This window comes from Suncus etruscus, chromosome 18, assembly GCF_024139225.1.
Source record: "Suncus etruscus isolate mSunEtr1 chromosome 18, mSunEtr1.pri.cur, whole genome shotgun sequence".
In the NCBI taxonomy this organism is placed as follows: Eukaryota; Metazoa; Chordata; class Mammalia; order Eulipotyphla; family Soricidae; genus Suncus; species Suncus etruscus.
The window spans coordinates 16,764,685-16,780,008 of record NC_064865.1 but is presented as its reverse complement, the minus strand read 5'-3'; the positions used below and the strand labels follow the sequence as shown (position 1 = coordinate 16,780,008).

The 15,324-nt window shown below is 42.2% G+C and overlaps 2 protein-coding genes across 2 annotated transcripts in view; one reads left to right on the top strand and one right to left on the bottom strand.

The window, feature by feature from the left end:
• The window catches only part of SLC22A3 (solute carrier family 22 member 3), a 662,601-nt gene that overhangs the window by 122,168 nt on the left and 525,109 nt on the right, over positions 1-15,324 (top strand). The window lies entirely within an intron of this gene.
• Positions 1-15,324, bottom strand: part of PLG (plasminogen) — a 55,492-nt gene that overhangs the window by 30,865 nt on the left and 9,303 nt on the right. Inside the window, exons 4-9 of the mRNA XM_049765335.1 lie at positions 13,056-13,170; positions 11,569-11,708; positions 7,446-7,566; positions 5,574-5,692; positions 4,072-4,234; positions 3,246-3,391 (exon numbers count right to left, since the gene is read on the bottom strand). Coding sequence (XP_049621292.1) covers positions 3,246-3,391; positions 4,072-4,234; positions 5,574-5,692; positions 7,446-7,566; positions 11,569-11,708; positions 13,056-13,170 — 804 coding nt within the window. The remainder of the gene's footprint in view (positions 1-3,245; positions 3,392-4,071; positions 4,235-5,573; positions 5,693-7,445; positions 7,567-11,568; positions 11,709-13,055; positions 13,171-15,324) is intronic.

Below are 15,324 nucleotides of genomic sequence, written 5' to 3'. Positions count from 1 at the left end.
TGACAGTTTCACACCCCACAGCCACCACCATGCCAATGGCCCAACTTTACTAATTCATGATGAATTTTTGTAGAGACACCAGACTGACAAAAATTCCAGGTACACTGGTTTGAAGGCTGGGGTCTTCTTAGAATTAGAGTGAGTAGTCCCCCCCCCTTCCCCATACGACCCTGTACTCACAGAAACCCCAGAGCCAAACTTACATCCATATCTCACAGTCATCATTATGTAAACTCATTGGTCCAGCTCCTCAGATTCACAGTTAATAACAGAAGAGATGCAAACCAAGATATTAAAATGCATGCCAATCTTCCAACTAAATATTCTGGGGTGTCCTTGGGATGGGGGATGGGCTGAGTCCTTGCCCTGATGAAACCCCAGCAGCTGCAGCCACACTTCACAGCCACTGTCATGCAATGTCACAACTTCACTGCTTCATGAGTAATCTTTGCAGAGATATCTAACTGACAAAAATCCCAGGTACAATAATTTGGGAGCTGAAAACTCTAGGGTCTTCTTGGAGTGAGAATGGGCAACCTCTCCCCATACCTCTGTACTTCCAGAAGCCCCAGCAGCCAAGCTCAAATCCTAAATGTTGCCTCAGTGGATAACCTAGGTGAGCAGAGGGTATCATCAGCCCAGTCAGAAAGATTCTGGAACTCCTGGATAGTGTGGCCATATATGTGACCACTAGGACCATATCAAATTATTTGGTATATTACATATTATTATATATTAATATATGTCAAATGTTTGGCATCTTATATAAATTATAGCAAAAATAGCACAGGAGTCAACTGAGCTCAATAAAAATAACACAGAATGCACAATTAGCAACAAACAGCTTAGTAATCCCATTCTTATATATAACAATTTTCACAAATTTTACTTTATTGAAGTATCTTTTGATAAATCCATTAGCCATTTAGTTGTAACAAGCAATATAAAATAAATTATTGTTTGCCTGCCAACAGGGAAAGTTTGAGGGTAGGAAGAAAACTGGGGACAACGGTGAAAGGAATGTTACACTCGTGGTGGGACTGCTGTTGGAGCATTGAACGCCCAAACCAACGGCATTATTAACAACTTATAAATCATGGTGCTTAAGTATGGTACTAACAATATTAATAAAAGACTATGACATGAAAAGAAAACTTGGTCTTCACAAAGAAATAAGGAAAACTATGGAGCTGGAGAAATACTACAACGGTAGGGCATTTGCCTTGCTCACAGCCAACCCATGGACCCAGATTCAAACCCCAGGATTCCAGATGGTCCCCTGAGCCTGCCAGAAGCAATTTCTGAGTGTAGAGCCTGGAGTAACCCCTGAGTGCTGCCAGATCTGGCCCCAAAACCTAAATAAATAAATAAATAAAGTTGATTAAAAAAAAAAGAGGAAAGAAAAACTAGATATGGTAAATTCACAGTACTTAAAACATTATCCTCCCAGATTCTCTACTATTATTATCAAGAACTTCTCTCTCAGAGGAGTGGAGTGGAGGATCCAACCAATGATTCTAAGGGGCCACATAATGCAAGGAATTGAATCTGGTATTTCTGAGCTATCTCCCCAACCCAGAGTTTTCTTCTTTTATATTATATTATTACCTCAAAATACATTTTGATTTTTCCCTGAACGGTCACATTTTAAGAAATTTTTAAATAAAATTTTTAATTATTATTTTATGTCTGTCTGCTTTTATGCATTTCTTACATTGTGTATCAAGTGAAATAAAATAAGCTATGGCAGCATAACAGGGGACCTAAGAAGATAGTACAAGGATTAGTATGCATGTCTTACACATACCCAAAAAAGGTTCAATCTTTAGCACCATCTAGTCTCTCAAGCACTGCCAAATATAAATCTGGAATCCCCAGGCATCACCAGCTATAGCCCTGAAGTGTCCTTAGCACCAACAGGGTGACCCTGGTAGTCTCTGCTACCACAGGACACAAGTAACACCACAAGTAACTGAACTGCCAGCTGAGTTGAAGAAATTTGTTGGAATGTCCCCCAGTTCTCTTGAGAACTGCTTGGCATTCCTCAAAATAAAGAAAGATAATAGAACTATTGAGTGGCAAGCACAACAACAACAACAACTGGTTTATCTAATAAACAAAGATGGAAGAGAAAATACAATAAAAACACTTAAGTGAAATAAAGGCAGGGAAAAAAGTCAAGTAGGAAAAATACAAAAATAACTTGATGACAGATTTTAATTCAAACATATTATATATGGGCTATCTAACCCAATAAAAGGATGAAGAAAACCAAGAATTTACAAACAGTAGTGAGAACAGTGGTGTAATATCTGTATTTATATCTACAAAGGTTGTCATCAGGTCAAGGAATACTTTGGGACTAAGAAGGCATGAGATAGGAGAAAGCAAATTGTTTCTTCCTGATAAGAGAAGAAAGAATCCTATGAGCACCTTCATCTAACAAAAATGATTCAAAATACAAAACCAGGGGCTGGAGAGATAGCATGGAGTTAAGGTGTTTGCCTTTCATGCAGAAGGTCATCGGTTCAAATCCGGCTTCCCATATGGTCCCCCATGCGTACCAGGAACAATTTCTAAGCATGGAGCCAGGAGTTTCCCCTGAGCACTGCCGGGTGTGACCCAACCCCCCCCCCCCCCACACACACACAACAAAACCAGGGGCCAGAGATAGCATGTAGGTAAGGCATTTGCCTTTCATGCAGAAGGTCATTGGTTCGAATCCCGGCATCCCATATGGTCCTCGGAGCCTGCCAACAGCAATTTCTGAGCCTGGAGCCAGGAGTAACCCCTGAGCACTGCCAGGTATGACCCCAAAACCAAAAACTAACAAAAAAAATACAAAGCCAACATAAAACCTAAAAGAAATATATGAAACCATGGCCCATACTGATTACAGAACCATCCATCTCAGGAACTTAGAGCAAGTGATATGATAGAACCATTTGCAGAAAACCTGAATGTATGGAGAATTTCTCAACAATAGTAAGGAGAGAGACCCAATGGACCTTTCAGGGAAAATTCATTAACCACAGCAGATTCCCCCTGAAGTGGACTTCCAGGTAGCTACATTCTGATCCATAAAACCAGTGTCAAAATATTTAAGGAGATGACATCAGGGAGCATACATATATTGGGGCAGAACAGACTTTATGAACAGACAAATCTACTGCAAAGGGCAAGACCTGAGAACAAAAACAAGGAGAGTTTCTGGGTCTCCTATGAGCTCTCATTCTCCTACTCACCTGCGGTATCCAATTGTTCTGTGGATGATGGTGAGGACTCACAGGTTGGGATTTTACAGTACTCCCACCTCACTGAGCTGTTGGTTGTGTAGCACCATGGCGTTGTCTCTCCATCAGGGTTCCGACAATAATTTTCATCTAGATCTCTGAAAAAAGAAGTGATGGTGAGCATGACTTTTCCAAAGACGGTCAACTGTGTAAGCATAACTCCAGTGCATTTATATTTATATAAATGCCAGATTGTTTAGCTATTCTATCACAATATAAACAGGCTGGTTCCTTTGGATTAGTCATGGTGCTGATTTGGATATATAGTCAACCTTGAGATCAACTGACTTTCAGGTGCAAATGTAGCGAAGTATAATTTCAAAGAATTCCACAGATTTATGACACAGAAGCTTCTTAGGATAAATGTTCCAATGTGTTTCTTAACTATGAATTGTCAGGCAAAGTGAATCTTCTGCTGGGGATCGCGTACCACACTTTATGCTGACAACACAATATATATTCTCTACTTTGTTCTTGCCTCAAAGAATGTCCAACCCCTCCTTCTAGCCCTCTAAGTTAAGTGTCCCTGAATCTTAGTGTACAGTTAGTGGAGATATTGTTAAAATTACAGCTGGGACCCACTTGCAGAAACTCTGATTGTGAAGGTACCGGCACAGAATTTACATTTCTAACAAATGCGTGGGTTTCTAGAGCCCACTATGTTAGATATGGTGGATCCTGAGTTCCATCCTTTCTCCTAGAGGAGCTGAAACAAAGGTAACATCCATGATTTCCCATCCTGCCACAACAGACACTATCTAGGATAGAGGACACTCACTTGCAGGGAAAATTATCCGGAGTCCTGTTGTGTTTGTGAGGTATCTGTACACTCCAGCGCTGGCAGGGATACCCGGATACCGTGACAGCCACTTTCCCACGGTAGCTTTCACCTCTTCCTTTCAGACATTGATATGTGGGGCCAGCAGGTGGAGGAGGTGTGGCTTAAAGGGGGAAAATAAATGAGAGTGTAGATTTATTTATACAGTCTTTATAGTATCCTTTCTAATAAAGAACATTTCATAGGATGATCTCAGGAGATGCATGTAGTTGCCTCCTTTGCCCTTCTTTTCTGCTTTTTCTATCTGAACTGGGCACTTGAATTCCTGCTCTTTGTATTCAGAAGTGGTTGAGTTAGCAAAATATCTGACTCCAGACCATTTCAAGAGGAGTATCTCCAAGGACACTACCTACTTGGAGATAATCTTGGAGTAAACATTTCTTTCTCAGTATTTATGCTTTGTTTACTTTGTTTAACTGATATACTTGATAACGTTGAAAGTTTGTCATATAGCCTAAGTCCTTATGTATACCATTGCTTCCGCTTCTTTTGTCAAGGATAAATAATTCACAGGATGAAGACAAATGAATGGCCTTTAACTTCCATGACACCAAACAAGAAGCAGAAGAGAGATTATAGAAAAGGGCTCCAAATGTTCCTAAGGAAAAGTGAGGCACATAAAAGGAAGATATTATTAGGGAAATAAAACATATGAAAAGAAACTGGTGTCCATATAAAAAGGGGAGACTAGCACGGGAGCCAAGTATAAACTTGGGTATACTAAGAACTATAAACTAAAGAAAAGAACTATATAACAGAAGTCAGCTCAGTGACTTCAAAGTTCATTCTAATTTGTGATTACTGACATTGTCTAAATCTGTAGTTCCTGCTTTAAGATCCTAGAGAAGGAAATTTTGTACAAAGGTTAATTCCATTATTTACTCCTAGGTGTGCCATTTCCTCTCCTCTCCCACCAACTCTATGTATATTCTGAAAAGATGGACCCCAAGACTGCCCTAGGTTTATAAAAAAATCATTTTGGTAGAAGAACATATACTTAATGATGTTTAAAAGTTACTTCTGATGTTAGGGATTGAACCTGGGTTAATCACATGCAAGGCACGTGCTCCACCTGCTATACTAATGCTCTGGTCCCTGAAAACAGCAATTCTTGGACAAGAACTCTTGTTGGTATCAAAATCAATATGCTAGAAAGCTGAGGTCTTATTTCCCTTTCACAGCAGAAAAAAAGTATGGCATCAAGGTTAACTGCCAGAGCCAATAACCAGTGCTACTCAAAAGATGCAAAAGTCCCCACAGGAAACAGAAAGAATAACAGGAAGCACTAGCTGATTAAAGGAGCAATAAAATAAAGAGCAATCACATCTTGTAAGTGTGCCGAAGTTAAGTTTGGGGCTCATCATCTGACCCTAATTTTGTTTCTGGACTCTGAGAACAAAGAAAATAAAGACCTTTGACAACCAGGCATAAATCCCACTTACTGCAGCGTGGGATGTCACAGAAATCCCAGCGTTTGTTGAGGTCACTGGTGAAGCACCATGGTCTAGGCTCCCCATCGGGGTTACGACAGTAATTCTTCTCCAAGTTCTTGTTTGGAAATCTGGAAGTGCAAGAAAGAATTCAGCAACATGGAGCACAGAGCATTCAGGATATGAAATGTTTCAAGTGGGCAAACATCAACGATCAGCTGGATGCTAGGCATCTCTCAAAGAGAGGACACAGTCTCAAGAGAAATTTTGCAAACACAAATTCAATCTGTTCATGAAAAAAAATCACTAATGGAATTTTGGGGGGGGGTCACACCGGCGATACTCAGGGGTTACTCCTGGCTTTGCACTCAGAAATCGCTCCTGGCAGGCTCAGGGGACCATATGGGATGCCAGGAATCGAACCTAGGTCCGTTCCAGGTCAGCAACATGCAAGGCAAGAGCCCTACCACTATACTATTTCTCTGGCTCCTGAATGGGATTTTAACGTTAATGGAAAACCAATGAAACTCATTACTTAGCAGCTGTAATAGCAATTGTGAAAACACAAATTACATGCTGATTAGAGTTGAAGTCCAGTACACAGTATGAACAGAAGTTAGTACCATTAGAGCTAAAAGAAATGGTTAGTCTGTTCTACCATGTTCTGGTTTTATCAGTTTCTAAACTTGTGGAAACTGGGCTGGACAAGCTGTGCTTTTATGAGCACATGACTGAACAGTATGGGTCAGGAGGGCCTTCTCAGGGTCCCAGAGGCTAGTACTGGAAGTTGTGAATAGTGCTTTGTGCTTTCTGCTTATTTCACATCCCTCTGTAAATGCTTGTATGCACAGAGTAATGCATAGAGGAACTCTAAAAACGCTTGCCTTCTTACAGAATAAATTTTCACATAGGTGGGACTTAAAGACCCATAGTAAAGTGTCATCAAAGGACCATAGGCAACACAGCAGGATAAATCTACACAACTGAGTTGGGGAGAAGAGAAGGTATGTTGGGGTACTTTGGAGAGGAAGGTGGATGCATGGGTGATGAAAGTAGGGCATCACATTTTCTCAGTTTTATAAATCACATGAAAGAAAGAAAGAAAGAAAGAAAGAAAGAAAGAAAGAAAGAAAGAAAGAAAGAAAGAAAGAAAGAAAGAAAGAAAGAAAGAAAGAAAGAAAGAAAGAAAGAAAGAAAGAAAGAAAGAAAGAAAGAAAGAGGAAGGGAGGGCCCGAGAGATTGCACAGTGGTAGGGCGTTTGCCTTGCACACAACTATTCCAGGACAAATGGTGGTTTGAATCCAGCATCCATATGATCCCCCATGCCTAACCCCTAAGCACCACTGGGTGTGACCCAAAAACCAAAAAAAAATGAAGGAAGTAAGGGAGGGAGGGAGGGAGAAAAGGAGGGAGAAAGGAAGGAAGGAAAGAAGGAAGGAAGGGAGGAAGAAAGGGGGGAGGAAGGGAGAGAGAAAGGAAGGAAGGAAGGAAAGAAGAAAGGAAGGAGGAAGGGAGGAAGGAAGGAAACCCATGCCTTGTCTTCTGAAAGTGATTTGTCCCGGTTCCAAAGCAATTTTTTGAAGGAAAATGGCAAGAGCTGAGTTCAATATAATTGTTTGAAGTGGGAGGTTGAGAAGTTTAGTGGGTGTATTTTCCTCTGAAAACTGTGACTTTGTATTATTGTCTCTCATAAAATCTTACCAACTGGGGCATAATCCTACAGTCATAGAAAGCAGCAGTAACAGTGGGAAGTGCTTTCTAGAATAATTAATGCAAACTAGAAGACCCAGAAAGCCTTAAAGAAATATTATTAGTCAGATCCAGGATACATATTCCTATTTGGAGCTGCAGAGTTATAAATGTGTCATTTCCAGGACAGCTTACTTGGCAGGGATATATCCATGACTGTGTGGGCTCTGGGAATCCCAGGGCTGGCACTGGACTCCAGACTGGGTCTGGGAAATTTTGCCCACATAATTTTCTCCACTGCAGTGCATACACTCATCTGGAAAGAAAGAAGAATGTCAGCGGGAAAGAAAGTGAAGTGGATTGAGCAACAAAGAATGAAAACTCGTGTCCCACCTGTATTATCTAAAATCCCATTTGCTACTTGCTCACATGTTCTTTCCAAAAGGCACTTGGTGATAAAATTGACAATAAAGGCTCACATCTCTGAGACAATCTACAATGCCATTTCCTTTCAAACAATACTTTGGCATATTTTGGTCAATATTCTTCTCAACTCTCATAGTCATAACTAAATCTAGTGATTCTGTTATGCTACATGCTCAAAGGAATGCTCAGGCCCTGGGAGGGAAGGAATAAAAGGTTCAGGGAGCAGCTGTGCATGTGAGGCCAAAGAGATAGCACAATGGTAGGGCATTTGCCTTGCATGCAGCTGATCCAGGACAGACGGTGGAATCCCGGCATCCCATGTGGTCCCCTGTACCTGATTGCAGAGCCAGACCACCGTCGGGTGTGACCCATTAAAAAAAAAGAAGAAAAGATATGCATGTATTCAGAGACTATAAAACTGCTACTATGAGTTTATACTATTTAGTGTAATGTGCACATACTCAGAGACTATAAAACCTATACTACTTAGTGTTTTCTTTCAACAATGTCTTTCAGGGGCCAGAGTGATAGTACAGCAGGTAGGGCATTTGCCAGGTTCAATCAACCTCAGCATCCCATATGGTCCCTGAGCCTGCCAGGAGTAATTCCTTAGCACAGAGGCAGGTGTAGGCACTGCCAGGTGTGGGTCAAAACGAGAAGAGGAGGAGGAGGAGAAGGATAAGGAAAAGGAGAAGAGGAGGAGGAGAAGGAGAAGAAGAGGAGGAGGAAGAGGAGGATAAGAAGAAGAAGAGGAAGAGGAGGAGGAGGTGGGGGTGGTGGTGCTGATGGTGGTGGTGGTGGAGAAGGAGGAGAAGAAGAAGAAGGAGGAGAAGAAGAGAAAGAAGAAAAAGAAGAAGAGGAAGAAGAAGAGGAAGAAGAAGAAGGAGAAGGAGAAGGAGAAGGAGGAGGAGGAGAAGGAGGAGGAGGAGGGGGAAGAGGAGGAGGAGGAAGTGAAGGAGGAGGAGGAGGAAGAGGAGTAGGAAGAGGAGGGGCCGGAGAGATAGCACAGCGGTAGAGCATTTGCCTTAGATGCGGAAGAATGGTGGTTCGAATCCCAGTGTCCCATATGGTCCCCCAAACCTGCCAGGAGCGATTTCTGAGTGCAGAGTCAGGAATAACCCCTGAGTGCTACCGGATATGACTCCCCCAAAAAGAAGAAGAACAAGAAGAAGAGGAGGAGGAGGAAGAACAACAACAACAACATAAAAGAAGGAAGAAGGAAAAGAAGAGGAGGAGAAAGAAGGAAGAGGAAGAAGGAAGAGGAAGAAGAAAAGGAAAAGAAGAACAAGAATAAGAAGAGGGGAGGAGGAAGAAGGAAGAAGAAAGAAGAAGAAAAGGAAGAAGAAAAAAGGAGGAGGAGGAGGAGGAGAAGGTCTTTCAAATATTCCATGACAGCATTCTGTTCATATGGAGGCTACAAGTCAGTAACTTGACCTCCTCCAGGACTTTGGTACTGGCATTAGGGTTTATACTCAGAACTACAATAGAGAGCAAGTAGCCTCCAAAGAGACAGTGCTTCTCTCCTGATACATTTCAGAAACATGGCTATCTACCCTTTTTGCTTTCTTTTCTTTTTTATTTTAGTAGTCTATTTTTAATTTTATCTAAGCACTGTGGTTTACAAAGTTATTCCTAAATCAGTTGCTCCAACACCAATCCTACTTACCAGTATAATGTTCTTTCCATCATTGTCCCAGCATCCCCCCAGTACTCCCACATCCTACAATCAGCATCATGTAAACTCTTCAATCCAGTTCCACAGATCCTGGAGCTCTTGGAGTGAGTAGCCACATATGCACTCCAGAGTATGTGGCCATGTGCTACTCCAAATTCCTCAATATTGGCACTCAGTAGGACCACACCAAATTAGACGGTTGAAGTAGCATGACTTTTGCTTTCTTAAATAATCTTGATAGGGAATATCTCTGGTGGTGTTTAGAGGTCACCAGGGACTTATGAGCTGTACTGGGGAATAAGCAGTGCTAGGGACCAAGCCCAGGGACTCAGCCACTTGAGCCCCATCTCAGGTTCCCCTTATGAAGGAAAAAAACTTGAATTTGGGATTACTAAACTAGTTTGGTACCACTGTGACATATGCCTTTAATTTTTTCCTTCCAAAGCTAATTGGAACCAGAATTATTTTTATTAAATCACCATGAGATACAGAGTTAAAAAGTCGATAGTTGAGTTTCAGTCCTACAATGTTCCAGCACCTATCCCTTTACCAGTGCTCATTTCACACCACCAATGTTTTCAATTTTCTTCTAATCCTCCCACCACCATTCCGCAGCCTGCCTCTATAGCAGATAAATTCTCCCTCTCTACCTCTCTCTCTCCTTCCTTACTCCTGCCTCTCTCTTTCTTTCTCTCTCTCCCCCCATTAGGCACAATGATTTGCAATACTGTTACTGAAGGGATTCTATTCATATCACTTTCTTCCTTTCAGCCCCCAGTTCTTGTCCATAGTGATTATTTCCAGCTCTTATTGTCATAATGATTCCTTCTCTGTTCTGACTGCACTCTTCCCAACATCATTTCTATTGTCTTTGGATATTATTCTCATACTGTGCTTTTAATATCCCACAGATGAATTTAATTTTTATGGGGTAATAAAAAACCCAGAGGCCGACTGAATATAAAAATGATGCTTCTATGATACTTAAGGAACCAATGAACTCATAATACTAGATACAAAAGGGATTGGAGAGATAGCATAGCGGTATGGCATTTGCCTTGCAGGTGGCCAACCTGGGACAGACCTGGGTTTGATTCCCGGCATCCCATATGTTTCCTCGAGCCTGCCAGGAGCAATTTCTGAGCATAGAGCCAGGAATAACCCCTGAGCACCTCCAGGTGTGGTGCAAAACAAACAAGCAAGCAAAATACTAGATACAAAAAAAAAAATACTGGCTAAAATTGATGAGTTATGTGTGAGCTGATGTTGGTTGCATAATGTCCTATGCCTCCCTTGCACCAATAAACATAGCAGGATTTATGAAGTAAAGAAATGCTTTTCAATAGAACATTTAAAATTTTAGCATTGACTTTTTGTTTGTTTGTTTTTTGGGCCACACCTGGCAGTGCTCAGGGGTTACTCCTGGCTCTGTGCTTAGACATCGCTCCTGGCAGGCTCAGACCATAAGGGATGCCAGGGATCAAACCCAGGTCAGTCCTGGATTGGCCATGTGCAAGGCAAACACCTACCCCTGTTTTAGCATTGGCTTTTAAAATACACTATCAGGTTGGCTGTACCATTAAAACAATAAAGTGCAAGTTAAAAAGCTGTCTCATTGCTTAGCTTAAGGGAAGCCATGGAGTCTTTGCCAATAACTAAATATTGTTCACTTGAATTGTGTTGATTTTATGGTTTTATTGGAGCCCTGAAATCACAAATTCACTTTATACCACTATGTGCGTTAAGCACAAACCTCTTGGAGGTCTCCTATAGTCTTCTCTGGAATTTAATTTTGAAGCAGTAAGGACTTGGGGCCACATATAGAGGTACTCAGAGATTATTCCTGGGGGTTCTTTGGGAACCACACAATTTGCTGAGTCTTGAACCTGTGGCTGCTGGTGCAGGGCAAACTCCTGAATCTCTGTACTATCTCTGGATTTTATAGCTCACTTTCTAGCTGTACACTTTGCAGAGATGTGAGTAAAAATAATCCAGGTCCATAATAAACCCTGCTCTTGTTTGGTCCCTTCCCAAAAGAACACATTTCAAGTTTGAACACCACAGGATCCCCGAGAATCAATATGCTCAAGAGAAATAAATCACAGTAGGCAAATCACTTTCTGATGCTCGCTTTGAAGAACATCTTTTCCAGCAAATCACTTTACTGTTAATTGCTTCAGGACAGGAAAGGAAAGGCTTTGCAGAGTTGCTACTGACCTTCACATTGGGGGATGTCACAAAATTCATATCTGACATCTTTGTCCATAGTGTAACACCAGGGGCCCTTGTTATCATTGTCAGGATTCCTGCAGTAATTCTCCTCCAGGCCTTCATCAGGAAATTTATCGGGAGAATAGCTGTGGAGGGGGAAAGAGAGGTGCTTTGACTCACCTCAACATAATGGGACCCCTACATCTGGAGAGAAGGACATCTTGAAGCAGACCCAGGTTTCATCATGGAGCAGCAGAACCCAGAGCTCTAAACCTGCTGATTCCTGACACATTCCAGCACCTGTTAATGTCGGGTTCTTTGTGCAAAAAAATACCCAGCACTTCCTATTGTCTTTTTGTGTGTGTGAATAACTTAGTCAAAATTTACTGAAACCTTTCAGCTGCAGCAATCATGTAGTTCTACTGAGGACACTCACAGGAAGTTCTCAGCCCTGTGTTCCAGAGCAGGAAATGCAAATCAGGATGAAGCTGACCTGATTGACTTCAAAGCTGAAAGTGCATTTAAAGCTGAAGGTGCCTCCTGTCATACAGTCTGGAAACAGCTAGTGCTGGCAGAGTTGTGGTGAGAAAGGAGACTTCGCTTACTGTTGGTGGGTAAGTCACCTGGTTCTGCCTCTAGGAAAAGAAATATGGCATCCCCCAAAGAAATAGGACTGGAACTCCCATATGACTCAGTCATAGCACTTCTTAGCACTATTCCCCGAAACACAAAAGCATTTATTTGGAAAGACACACATACACAGATACAGACATAGAGGTTCATAACCAAAATATTGAAACAACCCAATGTCCACTATATATATGTGTATATATTTATATATACAACTATAATCATGACAGCACTATTTAAGTAACTAGTGTCTAGAAAGATGCTAAATGACAGGATAGGGAGTTGTGGTCTAGAGACACAACATCATGAAATAGAATGGCACATGGAGAAAAGGTGAAATCGTGCCTTTTGCTACACCAAGGAGGGTGATTATAGGTTGTTATGTTAGGGAAATAAATCAGAGAGAAGGTCAAGTGCCAATTGGCCTCACTCAGACTCGGGATATAAAGAACCAACACAGGGAATAGATAAGCAGCTGATGTTCTAGATCTTACCAAAAAGTGTAGACTCAGGGCTCAACATAGTCACAGAGCTTGGATTGCGGAGGGGGGCAGAGTTTATACCTGGCAGTGCTCAGGGATCACTCCTGGCCATGGCTTGAGGCCATATAAGATTTATATACATATTTTAATATCTTTCATACAAGAAATTATATCATATAAGAAATTGACCTGGGACTGCAAGCGTCCTCCCTGCTGTATTATCTCTTCCAACCCCAAGCTTGGATTTAGTACCAGAACTAGGGGAGACCTCATTGCCCCTCAAGAAGGCTCCCTGCAAGTTGTGTGCCACTTTTGCTATTTATCTCATGGGGTCATTGCTACTAGGACAGGAGGTCTTAGAGCTGCAAAAGGAAGTCTTACTTGGGAATGTGTGGAGAGGTTTCTGCCCACTTCTGACAGGCCTTGCCAGACTTCGTGGTGGATACAGTCCCCCTGTAGGTCCTTCCGTTCCCGGTCCTGCACTCTAAAAGATACACTGAAAGAGGAACATACAGCTTGGTTATATGATATTTATTTTAGATTTTGGGGGTCACCCACAGGGTGTTCAGAAGCTACTCCCAGCTCTGTGCTGGAGATGATTTCCTAAGGTTACATTTATGCTCAGTGCTGAGAGCCATTTACATCCCCACCATGTTCTTTAGGATAAACAGAAGGAGGGAGCTCCAAGTGGTGGGGGGAAGGAAGGAAGGAAGGAAGGAAGGAAGGAAGGAAGGAAGGAAGGAAGGAAGGAAGGAAGGAGATAGACGTGGCAGCCTCTAGTCTCTCCAAGAAAGGAAGGAAGGAAGGAAGGAAGGAAGGAAGGAAGGAAGGAAGGAAGGAAGGAAGGAAGGAAGGAAGAAAGGAAGGAAGGAAGGAAGGAAGGAAGGAAGGAAGGAGATAGACGTGGCAGCCTCTAGTCTCTCCCATCAAAAAGCCTGGGCCAAGCAGGATGGGCACATGCCCTGAGACCCAAGATTGGGCTACAGAGCTGAGGGGGAAGAGGGAGGAAGGAGCCAGGACCCTCCCAAGGAGATTGCATGTTCAGTGGAAGAGCCTAGACCAGATGCAGAAGAAAAAAAGTACCTGAACTGGAATGAACGGAGCAGGAAGGGCAGGTGGAAGGGCAAGTGGTGGGTGACAGGCTCTGAATAGTTGTGGAATGTGCTTGCATCCACATGGGTCTATGGATCAGCAACATCTCAACCAGAGGCCCTATCTAATCACTATGAATGGCCATTTTTGTTTTGTTCATTTGGAGGATCACATCCAGTGGTGCTTAGGGTTTACTTCTAGCTCAAGGAGGGGTGTCAGATATCAAATCCAGGTCAGCCACATACAAGGCAAGAGCCCCCACTCAAATCTCTCCATACCCACTAATGAACATTTTAACTTAATAAAATAAAATCATGGGTCCACAGTAGAAGGCTTACCAAAAGGTGGGAGGGAAGGAGAGCAGTTAAGGCAGAGAAGGGACCACTATGAAATGATAATTGGAAATGATCACTCTGAGCAAGAACTGGGGGTTGAAATGAGATAAAGTGATATGCATGATATCCCTTCAATAACAGTATTGCAAAACACAGTATCTAAAAGGAAAGATATATATATATATATATATATATATATATATATATATATATATATATATAGAGAGAGAGAGAGAGAGAGAGAGAGAGAGAGAGAGAGAGAGAGAAGAAAAATGTCTGCCTTAGGGGCAGACTATAGGAGGAAAATTAGAGACACTGGTGGCAGAAAATGTGCCCTGGTGAAGGATGTTGGTCAGTGTATGACTAAAAATTCAACATGAACAACTTTGTAATTGTGTATTGTTTTGTTTTTTGGGGCCACACCCAGTGACACTCAGGAATTACTCCTGGCTATGCACTCAGAAATCTCTCCTGGCTTGGGGGACCATATGGGATGCCAGGGGATCAAATCGAGTGTGGTCTTAGGCTAGCACCGGCAAGGCAGATGCCTTACTGCTCCATGCCACTGCTCCGGCCCCAGGTAATTCTTTTTAAAGAAAAGTTTAATCAGTTGTATTCCAGATGAGATTTTAGGCAAACAGACTACAGGCTTTTCTCGGGCAAATAGACACCATGGTTCTGTATTTTTACCTTTGACACTGGCATGACAAAGTGTTCTCAGGGTTGGGGGGGGGAGCTGCCACCTCCTGTGCACACCAAGTCTCTCTTCACCAGCTCACCAAGTCCAAAGTTAGCCAGGCACATTGCCTGGTACCTACCTGGGCGTGGGAAGCCAGGAGCTACTTCTACCAGGCCCACCCATCTCCCTTTCCACTGGGTGGGCAATGAGTTACCAGTTTGTTTGGGGTCAAAATATCTTATAAAGCTTTAGTTTTAGATTACCCTAAAGTTGAGAGTTTGAAAAGGTGAAGAGTGAAAAAAAGTGAGCTTTTAGCTTTTACTAATTTGACTGTTTTGGTGTTGTTGTTTTGGTTTTGGGGCCACACTAGCAGTGCTCAGGTTACTCCTGGCTCTGCATTTAGAAATCACTCCTGGCAGGCTTGAGGGACCATATGGGATGATTGGGACGAAACCCATATCAACCATGTAAAAGGCAAGCACCCTACCCACTGTGCTGTCACTCTAGCACCTAATTTGACTTTTTTTAAGAACAGTATTTATTG